Genomic DNA, 22,250 nt, shown 5'->3' on the forward strand with positions numbered 1-22,250 from the left:
ACCTCCTTGGTGGAGGTAAAAAATATCACCTTTATTACAGCAATATTTACTTTATCTAGGCCTCCTAAATGTAACAGTTTATCTTTCTTTCATATGAACAACACTGTTTTGATATAAATGCAAATGGAGTCAAATATAAAAGCAAATGCCTATGTATTAATTAAATAATTTTATGTATTGTGAATGTATAAGAGAAAAAAACACGCGCCGTCTAAATGGGTACACGCAAACAAAATTCTTTAAATTATTTTAAAGGCATTTACACTATAATGTAGGCCACTATGTAATTTCGTGTCATTTTTTTGTTAAAAGCAAAATTCCAGCTGATTTAGTGTCTTTAGGATGTAAAGTAATGAAAAAAATATGTTGCCATTTTTTTTAAAAAGCTTAAGGGTGTCAAATCCAAGATGGCCGCCAATACGTAAAATATCCAATAAATGTACCATATTGGACAAAGTAACACCCATTATGAATAATATTTTAAGTTCATATGGGTTCTCTGCTATATAATAATTATTATAAACCTATATTCATTAGTATTCTGACATTTTGAATTTCAAAATGGCCGCCATTTTTTAAAAATTGATTAAATGTGCAAGTTATGACGTTGATGGAAATCACATAAAATGATAGGCCTATGACAACAACATTGGTGATTAACACAAAATGGCAGCCATTTTTTAAAAATGGGTTAAATTTCTTATTAAAACGTGTGTAAGTTAAATAAAATTAGATTGAAATACACAAAATGATATGCTTATGACAACAACATGGTGATTAACACAAAATGTTGACCATCAGGAGGTCTATAGTACTGACAGTACACTTCTTCATATTAAAACATCTCATAAACTTCTTCAGTTAAATGACAAACTAACTCTGTCCTTCAATGAAATATTTCTAATCTTGAATGCGATACAGTAAGTTGACCTTCCTTCGTTTTCTACTACTGTATCCATCAAACTTCCACAGACTGATCTGCGATCCCAACAAGCTTGTTCAGAAACAAATTGGCAAAAGTACTGCAATACCTCATTTTACCGCCAAATAATCTCTATAGGAGTCCTCTTTTACTTTGATAAGTTTGTCACCTGTATTCACCGTCATATATATTTTTTGCCAATATTCATCTTTTTCTTAGGATCCCATATAGACAGTTTGCCTTCTACAAGACTTTTACCAATGCCTCAAACATTTTCTGTCCAATTTCATCATGCCATGGCCAACAAACACCTTTGTGCGAATTGCAGCATTTTTCATTAATCGGGATATCATCTCTCTTTAAATGTTTGCTTTCAAACTCATCAACTAGAATTGCCAGCTCTGATGAAATCATTAATTTGTGTTATTCCAATGATACCACGCTCAATGACCCTGATCAATTGATGTAAATCCAGCAAGTCCCACACATACATGTCCTCTCATAAACTCCAATATCTGTAATTTGTTTCAGTAATCTGTTGAAATTGATACAGCGGAAGTAACCGGTCGTAGTTCAGGTGGTCATGAGCGAAGACATATTTGATAAAAGCATGTGTACTTTCCATGTGTGCAGATATCGTTTTCTTGTGTCTCGATATATAGGGATATAGTTTAACCACATTTTAACATCATTTAGATTTTGTCGACTCTCTGTATTCAAGTTAATATCTTTATGATCAGCCCCTTTCAAACAAAATGATACTTCACTTAGAATCTCTTTCTCTGCCTGCATTTGTAGAAGCAAGTTGTAGAGATAAAGCAGAATTAGTGTGCTTCTGTCCTTTAGAGATGTTTTCCATTTAAGATATTTGTGTCACTTGTTGGATAGGTAATACAAGTTCAGTTTCAAAAAAAGCACTGGCCTCAACACTATTTTCACAATGCTACATGTCCAAAAGTCATATAGTTCACCAGGTCGACATAATAATTGCTTTTTTATGTCATCTCTGTCCACCTCCACTCATCTCGGGCAAGAGTCATTACCAGGCATTCTTGTCTTTCCCTAGTACATGAGTTTTTATACCACAACCATGTGCACTCATCAAACCAGTGTATAATGGTGGTCTATCTGTAGGGGGTACATATCTAATGAAATCGGTAGAGATTGTAGAAGATGATAAGTAGGAGTTAATGCTGTCTATGAATAATCTTGTGAATGAGCTGTATCTTTATTTCCTTCAAACTTCTGCCAAAGTTGACAGGTTGAAAACTTACCAACCATACTGGTGACTATGGCCCTGAAGGTTCAGACATTGAATTTACATAGCAATAACGCATTTATTATTTAACATCATATTTATACAGGATTTCACAATAAGGTATAAATGCACTTGTTTTATATTGTGGTCCTGTCTCCTGTCAAGTTTCAGTTTCATGAAAAGAAATGAGATCTGTAATTTAGAATCTATATATAAATTATGGTTAATTCTGCCTTGGATACCTACCTGAACTATCTCAGATGTACCGCGAAATGTAAATTTGATAACAGTTTTCACTATTACGATATTGTTCCATATTTCTATCTTAGGAATATATTACAAAGAGTTTTAAAACAAAATTTCTGATTTCATCGGTAGATTTTCAACTCAATTTCAATTGTACGCGGTCAAAGTAATTTCCAGGTTCACGATGAGTTCACAGGTTCACCTTGCAACTACCTGGTTTCAGTTAAGTTGGTCGTTAGTGGCTATAGCTATTTTAGTTTTTTGTTTATTTTCGGATCGGACCACGCATGTGAAGGTATAATTTTATAATGCAGGCCTATATCAATATTCTGATGTTTTCAGTTAAAATTGTTTTTAACATTTTGAATATATATTTATTGTTTTTATATTAAGTGATATTTTATTGTAATTTTGTTTTAATATTTTGATCGTATGTTCTACCTTTCTAAATGTCTTTTATATTTTTATATTGCATTTTATTGTTCTGAGTGAAACGCTTTTGTTAAACTTCAATCTTTCGTTTGATTGCAATAAAGTTCTATTCGTATTCGTAAGGTACAGTAGTTAAAAAATAAAATGCCGATAGCCGAGTTTTATTGAATAAGCTGGCAGGAATAACTGTAGGCTATCTGTGTCCCATTAGGGCCCATATTGTAAGCCATCTAAAACATCTTCCTTCTTGGGCCGAAACGGCCTACACTGTCGCGGAAGTTAGTTTCAAAAGATGTTTAAATTAAATAATTTATTAATGATGGTATTTATTTGAATAAACGCCTCCCCAATAAAACATCACTTTGAATAATAATCGCCTACACCCACCTACCCAACTATCTAATAAACGCCCATCCACATTTATACACACAATATTGTATTATATTTATAATAACACAATTATACTATTTGTAATAGAATTCATCACACTGTTAACTACAATTTACCAATCATTTATTATTTTTTACCACTTTTCATATCTACTAGAGGATTTTATTTGATTATAAATGTTACGATATTATTAAAACTAAACAATCCCTCGAATAAGCATCTCCCTCAAATGAACTCTGCCTCTCCACCTCCGCCCTATAAGGGCCCTACCAAACAATAAACACTATACTTTAAAATGTTATTAATCATCTAAGACACTGTGAAACAGAGTAGGTTTAGTTTTTCGAATGTCAAGCATTTTCAATAATGGTAACCGACAGAAAATGTACAAGGAGAACGTCCTTCTAAAACCTTTTTACCCGAGTCATTATCATTCCGAGAACCATCGTTTACAATTCCTAGAGAGGAGCGAGCGAAGCGAGCTCACCCTCTAGTTAGACGTAATTGTTGTTGAATATTTGATATAAATTGGTAAGTTGTTCCATACTTTTGCAACTCCAACTTTGAACGATTAGTTAATTTAAGAGTCATAGTGGTGTATTATATATCTGTTATATAGAGAACATTAACAACTTTGGACAGCCTTATATTTAGACAATCCTGTGAGAAGTGACAATTTTAGAACATTGTGTACAAACAACAATTTATGCACACATATTTTTAAAAAATTATTTAAAGAATTTAATTTTTAGTGGCGGCCATTTTGAAATCCAAGATGGCCGACAGATTATCGCTTTACATAGTTAAGATTGTATAATGGGTACAGTAATACAATCAAAACGGACTTGTTCGACATTCATAATTTGTATTATTGGTGATATTCTGATTTTTAATAGGGTTATTTGAATGTTGGCGGCCATCTTGAATTTGGTCCTTTAAATGTCTTTTGAAAAAATGGCAACATATTTTTTTTCATTCCTTATATTATCAAGATATGAAATAAAGTCAAAGTTTGCTTTTAACAAAAAATATACACGACATTCATATAAACGACATACCAGCCTACACTACTAGGACGATAACGATCGACGATATATAAGCATGCATTTTTTTTACATAAAACAAAAGAAATTAGATTTTCGTTCTAGAACTATAGGATAATCATTGTCATCATACTGTCTTTGATAAAAATAATTTTTAAAAATTCCAATCATATGACGTCATGATAAATAAAAACAATAAAATCGTTGTATTGCCACGATATTATTGCTCTTACTAATCATGACGTCATTTGATTGGACGTGTGAAAATATCATTTTCATCAAAAGAAGCGTAGATGGTTATTCTATAGTTCTAGAATGAAAAGTTTTTATTAATTTTTTTGTTTTATGTATGAAAAATGCCTTTATCTATTTATCGTCGATCGTTATCGTCCTAATGTAAATGGGCCTTTTATCTTTACTTGCATGTTCAGATGACTCCGGTAATTTACCTGTTTGTTGAAAATTGCTGAGTTTGACCCGATAGTGCCACTACCTCATTAAACTATAGTAAATACGTTAGAAAAACACACCGAAAAGCCCCATTCAATTTCTAGGCCATTAATAACAGATTATAGCAATCATTCGATAACATTAATCATAATATATTAATACCTAAGTTGCAGGCACCTGGTGCTAGCCAGACATGGGTTTGTATAAACCTAACAAAATATATTACAATATTTCCTACCAAAGGTGGTAACTCTAAAGTTGTCACCCTCCGTGCAGGTATTCCACAAGGAACTAAATTGGGTTCCTTTCCATGAATGCATCAAATAATATTACCACTCTTAAGTATGTTGATGATATGACGATGATCGAGTCCACATTTAAAAACGATATTAATAGACGCAATATGCAGATAGAAATGGACTCGACAGTTTGAGCAAATTGAAATTTTATGAAACTTAATCCAAGTAAATTGTGCTTCTATGAAGGTCACTTTCCTTTATGAAAACACCACTTAATATAGAACTGTTAAGTATATTATTAACGAAATTATTAGGCGCGCGTACATTAGGCCTATTAGTTCTGATTTTACATGGAACCACCTCCAAGTTCAAGATATTATAAAACGTGCTAATGCGTATAAATTCATTGCCAACGGCTGACCTTCTTGTGATTTACTTGGCAGAGGTGGCGCCAGGATCTTCCCGACACGGGGGACAAATTCTACGGGGTGGTTGGGGGTGGTTAGACCTACTAGCGAGCAACATTAGGCCCTTGGGCTGATCTGATAAAATAGAGCTGCTAGATCAATTATACATTGATATAATCATGAAAGTTAAAAACTAGAAGTCTACATAACAAGCCCGCGTACCATGGTTGGAATGGAGCTAAGCAAATTTAGAAAAATCTAGGTTCCCCAATACCATATATACATCCTCAAAACAGTTAGGTATCAAATACCAGATAGTAGTCTCTGCTTTATGATCATTTCAGATAATAGATAATTAAGAGCCATTGTCTGTAAGAATCAAAGAAATATCAAAAATAGTGGCAGACTCAAAAAAATGGATTTCTTTCAAATTTTGCACATGGCTATATATGTGTTGAGAGAAATCAAATATGAAGTATTTTTTATTTCACACATATATTTCCATGGCAACGGCCAAATTTGTGTTTTTGACAAATTTTGTCCTTTTTTAAGGTTTTTTAAAATGGATATTGGTACTACTTTGATGAACGGTATTTTTGTTTTGTTCATTTAATTATAAAAAATAATTAGTGTATGCATAATAACAATGCATTGTGTACCTGTTTCATATTTTTTTTAAATTTTTGATTTCATACTTTGGGAGATACCATTTATTTAAAAAGGGGTGTTTTTCACTTTTTTTTAATTGTTAAATGCAACTAAACTTTACTTCACCATAACGCCCAAAGTGGTGTTTTTTTTTAGCTGATTTATTACAAATAGGTAGTTCTAATGTTTAATAAGTGATTTCTAAAATAAAATACTGGGGTATTTTAAAAATCTACAAGCAGTGTTGCGAGAAACATAGGCATTTTTATAAAAAAAAACATGGTATATTGGTAAAAACATTTTATTTTCTTTGGTTATCTGATTTGAAACTCATTTGTCAGAAAAATTCTTAATGTTTTATATAGTTCTAGTTGTGTTGTGAGAAAAAAAACCAATATTTTTAATTATAGATTCTGTAATTCCCAGTTTTAATGTCATTTTATAGGTTTATCCTCTGTAAATTTGAATAAATTATCATATCGTTGTGATTTTTTTTCCCTTTGCAACAGATTACTCATCTCTTATTTTGAAGCTCCTCTTTCATTTTTTTACTTCTTTTATTTGCTAACCTAAACAGACCCCACATGCCCATCCACCACCACTTCCGACTACACCCCCACCCCACCTCCCCTTACCCCGACAATAACCACAAAAAGATAAACTGCAACACTTTGGTCGGTCATCCACTATAGAGTGTCAAATTCATGCATTCAAGCACAACCCACACTGCCGCTACCATCGCCCCAACCAATAGACCGATTCAAACTCCTCCATCCCACCCCCTCCACCTTTCTCCAAGCCCCCACCCACCCCAAGTTAAAAATTGCAATACAAAAGATAGGACATAAAGTTAAGTTTTTAGACCCTCGTCTCCAACCCCCTAACTATTTAAAACTCCTGGATCTACCACTTTCCCCTCCCCAAAATTGAACCAATCAAAAGTCAATGATATACTCAGATATGTTAATGCTACATAACAAATATTGAAGCTCTGATGTGAAATTTCATTTCATTTAAGGTCAGCATGTAAAATATCACACTTTATATTAAATATTGGTTTTAAATTCTATATTTTTTTTACTGTGATGGTTGGATTCAGTAGTAATTATTAATTAATAATTATCTGATAATTATTTAATTTCCCTTAGTTATGCATAGCAACAGTTACTATGGTCTAAAATTGAGATATTCTTTAGATTTTTCATACTTATCTTATACAAATTTAAATTTGTAGATTATTAGTAGGCATCCCTTATTAGCATTTTCAAATTACCATTTCACAAGGTCATATTCGTAAGGATTCTGTGATTATTTTTGTTCATGAAAACCCCATATTTTATTTACAGCGGGCACCTCCCATAAACGGCCACCTCCCTTAACGAATGCACTTTGAAAAGCCTGTTTGTTCTATCTAATTAGTGCATTTGGTACCTACCGTAAGCGGCCACCTCCCGTAAGCAGCTGCGGGCACCTTTTTATACTAAAAATGAGATTTTTTGTATGATAAATGACCTCCCGTAAGCGGCCACCCGAAAAATGTGATACTTATTGCATGGACCTATGAATTAGAGGTCCATGTTTATTGTATTTCTTTATATATTAGCTTTATTTCGAAGCGGTTTTAAAAACATTACTGTGAAGAGATGAGAAAACTACACAGATTTTGACCGACCATTTTTCATATGATAAAAGCTTTTAAAATTTGTCTAAAAATGCTAAAAAATACTAAACCACCTGATTATAAATAATAATACAATTAGATGGAAAATTGAAAGGCTCTTTTCGTTAAGAATATCGTATATAGCCATAATACGTGATTTTGGCCCTTTATCGGCAGAACCTACCGTAAGGGGTCACCACCCGTAAGCGGCCACTTTTCCAGGTCCCGAGGATGGCCACTTACGGGAGGTTCAATTGTATTTAAAAAAACAATTATCCTTAGTTACGCATAGAAACAGGTTCTAAGATAACATAAATAATACATTTTGACATAATTTGACCCAACAAATGACCCTTTCACAAGGTCAGACATTTTCTGGGATTCAGTAGGTAAGTAAATTTGGGAAAAGGTAGTAAAGCTATGTAATCAATTGTTTGTAGTCATGAAACCCCATATTAAAAATATGGTACTTAATTACGTATAGAAACAGTTGCTACAGTACACTATAGGTAAAATGTTGATGTCATTTGACCTCAATATGTAAAATATAATTTTTTTTTCATGAAAACTCCATATTTTATTTTAAAAAAATATCCTTAGTTACGTAAACAGGTTTAAGATAACACTAAAGGTCAATTTTTTACCTTTATTCAGATTTGTCAAGACTTTCTTTCTGAGATTATTAGGATTCAGTATTTAAAGTAAATTTGGTAGTAGAAATGTAAAACTATGTAGAAAAAATGTTTTGTATTTATAAAAAACCCCTTATTTTAAAAATATTTTAGCATAGAAACAGTTACTATGGTAAAATGTTGACCTCATTTGACCTCAAAATGAATGAATTTATAAGGTCAAGTTTGTCATCACTTTAAGATTATTAGAATGCAGTAGAAGTAAAATTGAGAAAAATTACAAATGCAATAAATTCTTTGTATTTATAAAAACGCCATTTTTTACGTTTTTTTTTCAAAATTACTTTCCTTAGTTACACATAGAAATGGTTGCTAAGGTAACACAATAGGTAAAAAATAAAAATTGTTGAGAATTTTTTATGAACTATCTTGTATTTTTTATTTTGAAATTAAACATTAATAGTTGTAGTAAAGTGGGGACCTGTCCTGTTTTGCATTCTGACCCCTTTTGACCTCAAATGACCTATTTACAAGGTCAGATTTTTTGGGAGATCTTTCTGTATCTCTTTACACAAAATAGATGTAAAAATTTATAAAAACCATTGACGCAATTATTTCAAAGTTTAACATTATTTTCCATCAACTAAATATTTCAATGCAAAATACTGTTTTTCTGGCAATTAATTGAAATAAACCTGGCAACACATTCTCATATTTTATCTAAACTATTCGTATGACTCTAGTAGCATTATGACAAGCCACATATACATTTTATTATTGTATTAGCCATATTTAAATTGTGTTTCATGTGTTTTGTTTGTTGATATTTTGTTTGTATTTTTTTGTATTTTTCGTATTTTCCTGGCAACACGAAACCTATGTACAAAATTTACCCCAGTGTTTTTTTCGTGATTATTGTTGACAAACCTATTGACTATCAAATTACAAAAGTTCATTGATATAAAAACACCACTTTGGAAGTTATAGGTACGTTTATGAGGTATACTTTTATAAAAAAAATATTTTTTAAAAACACCCCTTTTTAAAATAATGGTATCAACCAAACTCCATTTTGTAAATTTTTTTTTTCTACATTAAATGGAACTCAATACATGTTGTTTACACTGCAATAAACAAAAACTGTATACTGTAAGTATTTTTAGTTAAAATAAGTATACAAGTTTGTACTTTTTCACTATAGAAAATCTGTGAAAAATGGCAAAAACATCAAAATTTGGATAATTGACCGTTGTCATGGCAACGGAGGCTAAAAATTAAAATGAATGTTGTAGATATGCTTTTTATTGAAATGTCTATTCATGGTAAAAATTTGAGCGAAATCCATTTTTTTACATCTGCCACCAAATCTTTGATTTTTACAGACAATGGCTCTTAATAGGCCATTATTTCTTAATTATTAAATGGAATATCAATTGAAAAAAGGCATCATTTTAATGAAGAAAAAACAATAAATTAAACTGTTACGTCAAAAAGTCGAGCGGCGTTTTTTCTAAGAAATATTTCTTGTTCTATTTCAGTCCAGGAAGGTACGTCTCTCTATTTTATGGACACATACTGTAGTGTCGCTATGTTGGACTCACAAAAGCAGTAACGGCGCTCCATACTACTCATGCCATGTGTGTGGTGTGTCACCTCCATCCATACTCGCGTCGTGCATGCAACAAAAGTGTACCAATCTTTATCTTGTGTAAACTATTTTGTGTATCTGTTTTTGGTGTAGAGTAGCATGGAGACTCCTAGTAGTAGGCCTAATGATAATTCAAAAGTACCGAGTTCCTCAACAACAGCCATTGATTCGCAGAGTGAAGAGGTTAACGTTTATACTCAAGTAAGTAACCTAGCTAGCCTAGCCTAGGCCCTAGATAAGGCTACTTTCGGTTCAGGGACGATTCGGCCCTGAGACGATTCGGCCCGGGACTATTCGGCCCACTTTTGGTGAGACGATTCGGCCCACTTTTGGGCCGAAACGTCCCACTTTGTGGGCCGAAACGTCTCACTTTAGACCAAATTCATATTCATTTTTTTTTGTATTTATCCAGTTTTTAAAGGTGTTTAACAATCCGTATTTATTGATATTGACAATCTTGATATAATATGTATAGGCCTAATAAATTACTTAAAAAACCTAATTTTATATTCAATTTATTACTTCGAAAACTTTGTTTATTTCGTGCATTCGCCAAGCGGCCAAGAGAGGGCGTAACTTGTTTACATCGTTCGCATGACTAAAAAATGATCATTTTCGACAATGTCTTCAAAATGTTTGCTTTATTGCATCTTTATCCCTAGTAGTACTACCCCATAGTCTCTCTGAAAATAAAGTTTGGGGAAAAAGCTTATTTTATGCTTATAAATGCATATCAAAGCCGATAAATTTAAGTGTGCCGAATCGTCCCGGGCCGAATCGTCCCGGGCCGAATAGTCCCGGGCCGAATCGTCCCAGGGCCGAATCGTCCCGTTACCCTACTTTCTTGGTAAGCAGACGATCAGGGCCATGCCATCATGGACAATCGGGGCGCCACGGACAATCGGGACCATCATAGAGACGATCGGGCCCCTTTTTTACATAAGGTTTTCTGTAATGGTTATTTTTTATTTGTTTTATGAGTATTTATTATCAGTAATAAGTAATTAAATTGTTGTTTTTCATGCTGCTGCTTTATCCAGCTATGTCCCAAGAGGACTACTCATTCAGAAGCTAAAGCAAGTAGCATGAAAAACAAGCCAGCTACGTCCCAAGAGGACTACTCATTCAGAAGCTAAAGCAAGCAGCAGTTATAGTTCTAGAGACTGACGTTTTTGATAATTTGTAAACTAGGACGGTCATGCTAAAATTACAAACCCCAAAGCACATCTGGGAGAAGAGAGTATGAAAAAATTTGCTGATAATACAGTATTATAGATGCATGTAGACAGTAATTTGTAAAATCTTGTTCAATAAATAATGACTTTGTTCTTGCTGTCAACATAGGCCAGTATTATAATAATTCACTGTCAAATAATCAAGACATTATTTCTGGTATTTCCCAATCTAGGCCGATATTATAATACTGTAATTCGCTGTCAGACAATCATTGAATTATTATCAAAACAGTCCATATAATAGTAAAGTTTTTGTTTGTAATAGGATACAATTTGTTGACACTTGAAGCATCTCGGCTTGATGAAGTGATCCCCTGACTTTACCGTAGCAATAAAATAAACTAAATTGACAGAAATGGAGTCTGTTTAGTACAGTACAGAAAGAAATTACTGCTTTGTATCTACGCGTAGCCTTTCGTAGCCTATGCGTAGGTAGATCGTAGGTCATTGTTCTGTCCTACGATGTATTGTTCGTAGCCTACGATGTATTGTTTGTAACCTACGATATATTGTTTGTAGCCTACGATGTATTGTTCGTAGCCTACGATGTATTGTTCTCTCCTACGATGTATTGTTCGTAGCCTACGATGTATTGTTCGTAGCCTACGATGTATTGTTATGATAATTATCTAGGCGCGCCTACGTAGGGTGGTTAGTAGGGTTAGTAAACACCATTGTCATCGCCTTTAGAAGCGTTGACAATGCAAACAAACGATGTATTGTTTGCTAATTAAAATCCTATCTAAAGATAGTAGACGTCAATTTTTGTAGCTGCCCTACGCATCGGTTATCCTAATTTGGACGGAAATCCGCCGACGAAATGACATTGGGCCGGTGGACCTCAGCTCACGTAGAGAGAGTCGAGGCTAGCCTGTTTCGACGGCCTACACTAAAAATTATTTAATCCTACCTTGGAATTCCTACGAATTATAAAAACAACGACACCTAACCCAACAAAATATATGCAAAACAAATATATATTCCATATTAAGATTTAACATAGGCCTGGCTTAGGCCTTTTAAAATGATTACGACATGTGTATAGAAAAAAGCCCGACCAGAATTTGGAGTGGAAAAAACATGTGAGCAGTTAATTTCAGAGAGAGAGTATTATGTTTCATGTCATGTGACACAAAATCCAGGTACACGATCTTATTAATCGTCGTCAGACCGGCAGCCACCCTCTCGTACTAAGTTAAAAAAAACACGTGAACGATTGCGGTAAAGCAGAGAGTATCGCGTTTCATGCCATGTGACCAAAACAACTAGGCACGATATTAATTACGGTCTTCTGTCGGCAGTATTTTTGAGCGACCGATTGAATGTTCTGATACTATATTTAGAATGAATTGTTTACGATCTTTTTTTCTCGGCATCGTTTCTGGATGGACTAGACGTTCGCTATATTAGTTGGGCTGTTCGTTGAGGTTCACCTGTGTTGGATCGTGTCTCTACGTTTACATCGTGGGAAATTTATATTTGCCGTTGAGTAGGTAAACACGCACGAAGGAAAAGATTACGATTAAAAAATATTATTTATTTTTTAGTAATTTACAACTTGGTCCTCCGCCAGTTAAATTTAACACATTAATTTCACACCTTCTTAATTACTTCACTAAGAACATCGCAGGGTTGTTTATAGGTTACAAACTCCCTACGAAGTTCAGAAAGTAGCTCATTGAAAGTTGTTTATTGAGGTTACGAAGCCAAACAATGGAACCTACGAAGCCAACAACGTAGTCTACGTTCTATCTACGAAGCTACTTTCTGTACTGTATATTAAAGTAATATTATTTAGACATCATTTTTATTTAAATTATTTAAAAAGCACATCATCTTTTACAGCTTCACAGTAGTTTTTATTTTTCAATTTCAATTGCACAATTATGACATATCAAAGTATGAATTCTTGTTGTATAATAAATAATATTTATTCACGTATAAAAACAGAAAAGAAATGTTTAATTATAACCCAAAAACCATTGTCTGACAGACAATTTAAGTATTTATTTATTTATTTTTTATTTATTCAAGATTCAACAGTGTATAAAGAAAAACACCAATACAGGATCGCCATAAAATATACATTTGATTTACAAAAAAAGAACAAGGAAAACGAACAGATTTATATATTATTAAAAATGACATTAATAGCGAGAAAACTGCACTTTTAAAAGATTATTAATATGAAGTTTATGCACAGGGACAAAAAAATGAAATTGAGAGACAAATTTACAATCAAACTTTGAATTTCGGCATTTAAAAAGAAAAATCAATTCGTGTGCGTCTAGTACTTGGCAAGAATTTACTGGTGTTGAGAGAACCGGCTGCTGGGCCGAGGAATTTATGAATTTAGTATGAATCTGATCAATTCTTATTGTGGCATGTATTTGGGATATTGATAATAGAACAGAAGTCCAAGGACGGAGTAATTAATGAGGTATAAATGGCAAATTAAGCTGGAGGAGAAAGATATTTGCAATGTCTCCACATCAACCCGAGCAGCCGGTTCGCTTTTTTAACGATAGTATGGTATCCATGTGAGTAGAAAAAGTTAATTTTTCATTCATGTGAATGCCAAGATCCCGGTGCACTTCAACCCTTTTTACTTCACGGTGGCGATCATGATTTTATAGCAGTTATTGATTTAAGAAATATTTCTTACAAAAAACGCTGCTCGACATTTTAAAATTATTCATTGTTCTTTCTTCAGATATATTTATGATTAATTATTTTAATTTTAATCGCAAAAATACATACAAATCAAAGATAGATTCTCTAATTATGATTCACATGCCCATTTAAAAATGGTCAAATTTGAACTTTAATGTGCTGTGTGTGTGTGACCTCAACATGTTGGCATGCAACTGAATACCCTCTAGTCTGTTGATTCGCGTCAACCAATCAAAGGGCGAGAATCCAAAATCGTTCAACCGTCAGCCCTCATAGACTCTTTTCCAAGATGTTTTTTGGGTGTAGCAGCTGGGATCTATAAATTATATTTGAGTTTACAAAGTCACCAAACTGTCGGCCTTAGATACTATAACTGCTGCTTGCTTTAGCTTCTGAATGAGTAGTCCTCATGGGACGTAGCTGGCTAGAGCAGCAGCGTGAAAAACGAAATATAGTAGTATATTGTATAGTATATATCTGACTAAAACATTGCTGAAAATGATCATTTTTTAGCCATGCGATCGATGTATTACAAATTATGCCCTCTGTTGACTGCTTGGCAAATGCTCGAATAACATAGTTTTTGAAATAATAATTGTATATAAAATTATGGTTTTTAGTAATTTATTTTTATATATTAAATCAACATTGGCAATATCAATAAATTATGTTATTAAATTGTAGTTCTAATAGCTTTAAAAACTTGATATATACCACAAAAAATATATCAATCAATTGCATAGGAACTTCTGTCCCCGTCAAGGGTCTGGTTTGTAATTACAGTATTAATTAAATACAAACGTCAGTAATAAAGTTTATTTGTATATGTGTTTATATTACATAGCCTATGTAAATACGTGAACGTGATTGGTTGAAACTTCGTCACATGACTACCGCTGCGAGGATCGTAAATCGTATATATCCTCGAGAACGATGATATTGACTGAATAATTTTCGCGTAATTATCGTGTCCCTGTCATTAATCATATGAATTCTCGAGTTCGATGATATTGACTGTATAATTTTTGTGTGGCAACACTCGCGTTAAACAAAAATCATCTACTGGATCTTGAGCTCGCGATGGAATTGTCACTCCATCACAAGACAACGCTTCATGCGCTGCGCCACGGAACTTGCTTGAAGAAATTAATCAACTAAACTATTTAAACTATGCATACATAGCGCCCTCATTTGTTATTAGTCCACCCTAGATGTGATGAAAGACCATTTGTGATTGGTTAATACTCACAGTAGTAACCGGTACGCGCGCGACGCACTGAACATCCGGTGATTCGGCTCGAAGGAAGAAGACGAATTATTATTTATTCGGCCTACCTGATGATAATATTATTATTATTAATGTAGGCTTATTGATGGAAATTCTTCTGTTACTATTTAAACGACCTAGGCTAGTGAATATTTTATTGCCAAGGAATCATTAATTAGTAATTATCTGTATATTATTCTTCGCAAGGTAAAGTGTCTAGGCAGCTTGTTTAGCATACATACAATACAAAAAGGAGGCCTAGCCTAGCTTCACCCGACCCAGCAGACTATGTAATATAACAGATATTGCCTTTTATATCGGTAAAATATAAGATTTAACATCCCCTCGGGATGATATTATGTTCTCGGGAAATTATATATATCCCTCAGCTGCCGCTTCGGGATATATATATTCCCTCGAACATAATATCATTCCCTCGGGGATGTCAAATCTTATATTTTACCTCTAAGCAGGCAATATCTGTATACCAAATGTATAAAAAGAAAGAATTATAAAATATAGGGTCTGAAACATCGGCAAAAGTGATCATGATTGACATAAACAAGTTGCACCATCAGTCGGCAATTGTATGAACAAAGCCATTTTTCAATCAAAATAATTACATAAAATCACGTTTTACATATTAGTAATTACATATTTTGTATATTACCAATGTTGTAAAATTCTTTTAATGAATGAATAGAGTGTTCTCCTAATATAGAAATTAAGTCCAAAATATTAAGAGAAGTATTAATTAATAAATTATTGATATACTATATAAGATGTAACTAATCTAGTATTAAATACAAAAAAGTCATAATCAACATTTTTAATTGCAACTTGATTCAATGACAAATTGAAGTTTAACAATTATACATGTCAATGTAATAAAATAAAAGCTCTCATAAAAACAGGCAAACGCAATTAATGAAAACACAAAAAGTATACAAAAATATGGAAAAATATATGAAATTAAAAAATTCTATAAAAATACAAAAATTAGAAACAAGGTGGATTTTCAAGTGATGTAACTGAGCTTACCATCCTTTGACATTTCCATGGTTGGGGATACATTTTTGTGTTCTCTCAGTTTTGATTTTTGGTTACTGTAACTGGTTTACATATTTTTCGATGCATACTTTTTTTTTTTATTACAGAAAGCCCTAAGCCTACTTGTGAAAGCAACGAAAGCTGCAAATGGTCTGCCTGCACCAGGTGATGAATATGAGTATTACAGTAGCTTTGAAAGCTTTAGGCATTTTAGACAAAACCAAAGTAAAAAATTGTTATCAAGGTGAGCTACAAAAATATTTTACTGTTTTACTTACTTATTGAACGTTGGGTGTAGCCAAACAATGACTGAATTGCCCCGTGTGGGATGATTAAAGAATTTTGAATTTTATCCGAAAATCCCTCTGCTCATTCAATTAAGAGAGTTATAATTTAACTTTAGATTAATTCTAAGTTGATATTTTCTCATTATGCCCTTTAAGTTCATTTACACCATACTTGGACCCACCAGAATGTGCTCAATATTGTGGTAATTTATTTATTTGTTATTTATACTGAGACCTCTTCAGTCAACCACTGTTATCCCAGAATACTCAGCCTAAGGCACTTTAAAAGGTGGTGTAACCCCTACTTGTCTCAAAAGTACTGCAGTAGGTGCTCACACAGTTTGTGTATCCACTAGACCTACAGTTTATATATATTACTTAGGGTTCGTGTCAAAATTACTCTGTGTAACGTGGTGCACCGTGGTTAACGTTATTCTGTGTATTACAATTTGTTAATGAGGTGGGTGTAACCATGTTCATTGAAGCGTTAAGTGCTAACACTATTAACGTTTTGCCTCATTTATATTCATGAGGTGATTATGGATTCATAATGTCAGCTATTGTATTTTTATTTAAAATAAACCTATAGTCAATCGTATAGAATAGTGAACGATCTTTGTAGAAAAACAATTCCATTTGGTGTAGTGTACACGCAGCGCCCTCTCTTATAAGAAACTACCACGTGTGTTCGTGAGCCACACGATCAATTGTTGGAAAAACAATTCTGAGCAAGTCGAACGATTGTTGTAGAAATTCCATTTGATGTACAAGCACCCCTCTGGTAAGAAAATACCACGTGTATATTCATCATGCAAGTTTGTTGCCCGAACGACTTGTGAAATTCCCTTTGATGTACACATACTACGACGTGTGTTCACCATGTGAGTTTGTTGCCCGAACGATCAGAACAACTGTTGTGGAAATTACCCTCTGGTAAGAAATTACGTGTATTCATCATGCAAGTTTCGCTGCCGAACAAATGATTATTGTGGACATTCCATCCACGCACCCTAATAATAAATAATAGATAGATTTATATAGCGCAAATAAACAATGTCTCTATGCACTCAACAATAAAGAGAAAGAGTGGAAAACAAAAGGAAGGGAACAAAAATACAAAAACACCAAGCTAGCACCGAAACCGGAGTATGGAGATACACCATCACCGCTAACTGGGGATCGGTGTGTAAGTACCCCAGCTAGCATCAGTTAAGTCTTGATCTTTTCATGGATCCGTTGCCTCTTACTGTAGCCTAGTCAGAAAACAACAGGCTAGAAAAGTGAACAAACGTAGTCTGAGAAGATCTTTAAGGTAATCAGGTGCAGAGTTATTGAGTGATTTGTAGACAATGAGAAGGACTTTAAAGTTGATGCATTATCGAACTGGAAGCCAGTGTAACTTTTTAAGTATGGGTGTAATAAACTGCGACTTCAGGGTACGTTTAACCAAACGTGCGGCAGAGTTAAGATGCAGTTGAAGCTTGTTTATACTTGTATCTTGTAAAAGTCCGCACAGGACACTGTTGCAGTAATCCAGCCTAGAAGTAATGAGAGCGTAGACAAGTTTTTTCGTTGCATCTTCAATAAGGAAGCACCTAATGTGTCTTATATTGCGGGTGTGGTAGTTTACAGATTTGCACACATTGGAAACGTGATGTTTCAAGGACATCGTATTGTCAAAGGTCACCCCTACATTGCGAACTTTGGTAACTGGAAGAATCATAGTTTTACCAACACAAAGGCGTTGTAGATTTGGTGAGTCAGTATGGTATTTGGAATGGATGACAAGAGTCTCAGTTTTGCTGGCATGTTGGTGGATAACCAAGTCTGTACCTCATCGAGACAGCCTTCAACACAACCAACTGCATCATCAACTGCATCAGGCTTAAAGCTGAAGTACAACTGTGTGTCATCAGCATAAACGAGATAATTACAAGAGTGTTTGCTAAGTTCAAATAGATCGGATCAGAAATACATGATTTAACTTTAACATATTGGCGTCAAGATGTTAAGTATGAACGTACCCAGGTAAGAACAGAAGCAGAGACACCAATGTCAATCAAGCGATTAAGTAGAATGTTATGATCAATGGTGTCGAATGCTGCAGAAAGATCTAGATAAACTGATAACATGGATAAACCAGAGTCAACAGCGAGCATGATGTCATTGTGAACTTTCAGGACAGCAGTCTCTGTGCTAAAGAATTTCCTGTAAGCTGACTGGAATTCATCATTGAGGCCATTGTCTTCAAGAAACTTGACAAGTTAAGAGACAGCAACCTTTTCAAGGATTTTAGAGAGAATAGGGATGCAAGTGATAGGTCGAAAGTTAGAAAAGACAGTATGATCAAGTTGTGGTTTCTTCAGAAGAGGAGAAACTACACCAAGTTTCAGGGCCGATGGAAAAAGACCAGATGAAAGGGATAAGTTTATGAAACACACTGATCATGGTCGTGGGAAGGTTAACCAAAATCATGGTCAGAAAGGGATCCAAGTCACAAGATTTAGTGCCGATAGACTTAACGACCTTGAGAACTTCACCTCTGAAATTTTAAAGTGTGCAGAATGAGGACAGGTTGAAACGACAGTGGCAGGCAATGACGGTACAGGTATGATTTTGTCACGCAGACGTTTAATTTTCAATAATAATAGTGTTAAAATCACTGCGTGTCTATACCACCAACGACATCGCGCTATATTTACCCACTGTCTGTTCGTGAAAGCGTACAGCTTGTTTTTGAATGTCTAATGGTATTAATAATAGTAACAGTAGAATGTAATAAAATTAGGCAGGATATTTATTGTTTAAAACGCTTGTATTAACTCCAAAAATCATTGGAGCGTATCTCCTGTTTCTGCTGTACTACTCATGAATATTCATTTGCTTACTTATGAATAATCAATTAATCCACAAGATTATACATAAACGAACAAACTTTGTGTTTACTGCGTTACACGGAGTAACATAATTTTGACACTGCCCCTTACAGTATCTGAGAAGACTCCTCGGAGCGAGTGAGACTCATACCTGTGTCCCCCTTCTGCCTCCCTTTTACCTACTCCATCCGTATAAACATAATATTGATTTAATTTCTTTGTTTAGAGTTAATTTGCTTCTAAAAGATAATGGTATTAAGGGAAAACTAGATCCCAGCCATGGGCATGACGTAGAAGAGATGGTAGATACAATCATTGAAGCTAATGACCTTATGCTTGAGAGAGTTGTAAGTCATAATAATTATTTCTATTATGAATTATTAATAACGTAAAAATGACAACAAATACAATAAACTGAATTTGGGTCGACCCGTTGATTGGCTTTCTTCAATTCTTATAGCTTCAATAACTTTGATATATTACAGGGAATTCAGCTTGACATTGTATCTGGTATCAAGACTGCAGAATCTATTTTACCAACGACACTAAATACCCCTAAGGTTGTTATCGCCAGCTGGAATAGAAAGGTATGTTTTTTTGTTGTTAACCATTTTCGGTAAGGAGTATATAATGTGCATGTCGATTTAGGCCTAGAAATATAGGAATTATTGGTTAGAGCATGTTAAAAATATACATGTAATGCTCTCTTACAGAATACTGATGATACCAAATCAAAGACCTTTCATCTTATGCAGGCTAGATGTATACAGCGTCCCCAACTTTCTTTCAAGACAAAAATTAATAATTTGAACACACCTTTTGTACCAATCATTAAAGTAAAGCCAAATGCTCAAAAACCTCTCAACACATCACAAGGTAGGATTTTAATGTTTATATTTTATTTTCTATATTTGGTGGCTGCAAACTTTCCTTCATTATGGGATGGCAATAATAAATGCTTTTGTTTTTGACAAGCTCTAAATGATTTTGACGAGTGGAGAGGTGTATTTTATGATGTATTTTATTGGATTCATCATGTCTCAAAACATGTGTATATATACAGTATACATTAGAATTATCTAGTGGGAAAAACAGGAAATAGTTTTACTTACTATTTTAGTGGTCAAGTTACATACAGTAATATAATTTTTTGTGTCAATAATAATATTGGTAATGCTGATATAAAAAGGACACTAATGAAGCTCAAATAATAATGCATGCTGGAATACCGATCTAACAAAAAATGTAAATTGGTAAAACGTGTTTGATAATTGGTTTTGACTTTTTTGTTTTATTCTGGTTGCCTTTTGCAGATAATGTTGATATTTCTTCAGTAGTTGAAAGTTTCATTCATAAAAAAAGAAATTTGGAAGCAATGACAGAAACTGAAAACATGTATGAGTATTGGACTTTTGTTTCATTACAGAATTCAGAATCTTTAGTGGTTCAATAAGGACATTCATTTTGTTAAAAAGCTCAAACAAACAATTATAATATATAAAAAGTCAGTATATAAGTGTAATATATAACAGACAAAGTTTCTTTATTTTTCCTTTGTGATACTGTCGATTTTGGTGCTTATTTAATTTAATAATTGGATAAGTGTACTTTGTATATACCTCAACATTCATTGCATTTTATAGGCAATCAACCACCAGTACACTGAGCTCAAGCGAGAGATTACGAGTCAGTCAACAGTCTGATGTTTTATTGCCTAGTTTAGCGATACATTCTCTGAAAACTCTAAAGTAAAATCTCTAAACTCAAATTAACTTTTATTTTTATATTGTATTTTTTTGCTTGTAGTTGTTCACATCCATATGAATTTGAAATTGAACATCTTGAATATAAGCCAGAGCAATTGTTAAAAGTAGAGCAGCCAGGATTTTCAAAACTGGAAGATACTCCTTTGACATTGATTGACACTGTTGAAGGATTGGAGGAGTTAAACAATGTTCTCAATGGGCTATCAGAATTTGCTGTGGATTTGGAGGTACTGTACTGGAAGACTAGTTCCCTAAAGCATCTATCTTGTAGAAGCTATTCTAGATATATTCAACTTTTATTGCCACAGAAAAAAAAAAATGTATTTAAAAAAAAAAATTACAGCATGGCAATAGGAGGTTAAAAAAAATAGATTTCTTTAATCAAGTTTAACCCCCTTAATCGAAAAGGAAAAAAAAACATAAAACATACATTATTCTATATATTCATCAAATAAACGTTTTTTAACTTGATTTATAAATGATTTCCAATAAATAATACTACGAATTTCAGCTGAAATGTTACTCCATAAATTTGGTCCTTCAAAACTAATCCATAATCATTATTAAATCTTGTATTATGAGAGTGTCCAATAGATGAAAAATAATCAGTTACTGTATGAGGAGTTCGCTTATAAAATATATCTGAAATAAATTTGAGAACATGTAATCTATAAAATATAATTAGTTTTATCAAGATTAATTGTCAATTTGTTTGCGTTGCACCAATCTATGACTTTCTGGAAGTGAGTGTTAATAACAGTCAGATCAAGAAAGATTGTAAGCAAATGAATGAAATAAAAAAAAAAAATTAAAAGAATTTGGAAGATCATTGATATAAATTAAAAACAGAATCGGGCCAAGGAGCCTTGAGGCACACCACAAGTGATAGTTAATTTTTCAGAGGTAAAGCAATTTAATGAAACAAATTAATTTCGGTTGTTTGTTGCATTGTCTCTGAAACCATCATGAAATAATTTTGAACGTAGATCAATTGTATCAAAGGCTTTAAAAAAATCAATAAATATACCAATTGAAGACATTCCCTTATTAATATCACATTGAAGACTGTTAACTAAATTAATAAGTGACAACTTAGTGCTATATTTTTCTCTAAAGCCATA

At 33.4% G+C, this 22,250-nt stretch overlaps 1 protein-coding gene across 1 annotated transcript in view; it reads left to right on the top strand.

The window, feature by feature from the left end:
• Positions 1 to 9,970: 9,970 nt before the first annotated feature.
• Positions 9,971 to 22,250, top strand: part of LOC144858619 (exosome complex component 10-like) — a 30,918-nt gene continuing 18,638 nt past the window's right edge. The window contains exons 1-7 of the mRNA XM_078714701.1: positions 9,971 to 10,176; positions 16,308 to 16,444; positions 19,590 to 19,710; positions 19,849 to 19,950; positions 20,077 to 20,239; positions 20,677 to 20,758; positions 21,170 to 21,356. Of these exons, the coding sequence (XP_078570827.1) occupies positions 10,075 to 10,176; positions 16,308 to 16,444; positions 19,590 to 19,710; positions 19,849 to 19,950; positions 20,077 to 20,239; positions 20,677 to 20,758; positions 21,170 to 21,356 (894 nt within the window). The 5' untranslated portion in view covers positions 9,971 to 10,074. The remainder of the gene's footprint in view (positions 10,177 to 16,307; positions 16,445 to 19,589; positions 19,711 to 19,848; positions 19,951 to 20,076; positions 20,240 to 20,676; positions 20,759 to 21,169; positions 21,357 to 22,250) is intronic.

The sequence above is a fragment of the Antedon bifida genome, chromosome 2, assembly GCF_963402885.1.
Source record: "Antedon bifida chromosome 2, ecAntBifi1.1, whole genome shotgun sequence".
Lineage (NCBI taxonomy): Eukaryota > Metazoa > Echinodermata > Crinoidea > Comatulida > Antedonidae > Antedon > Antedon bifida.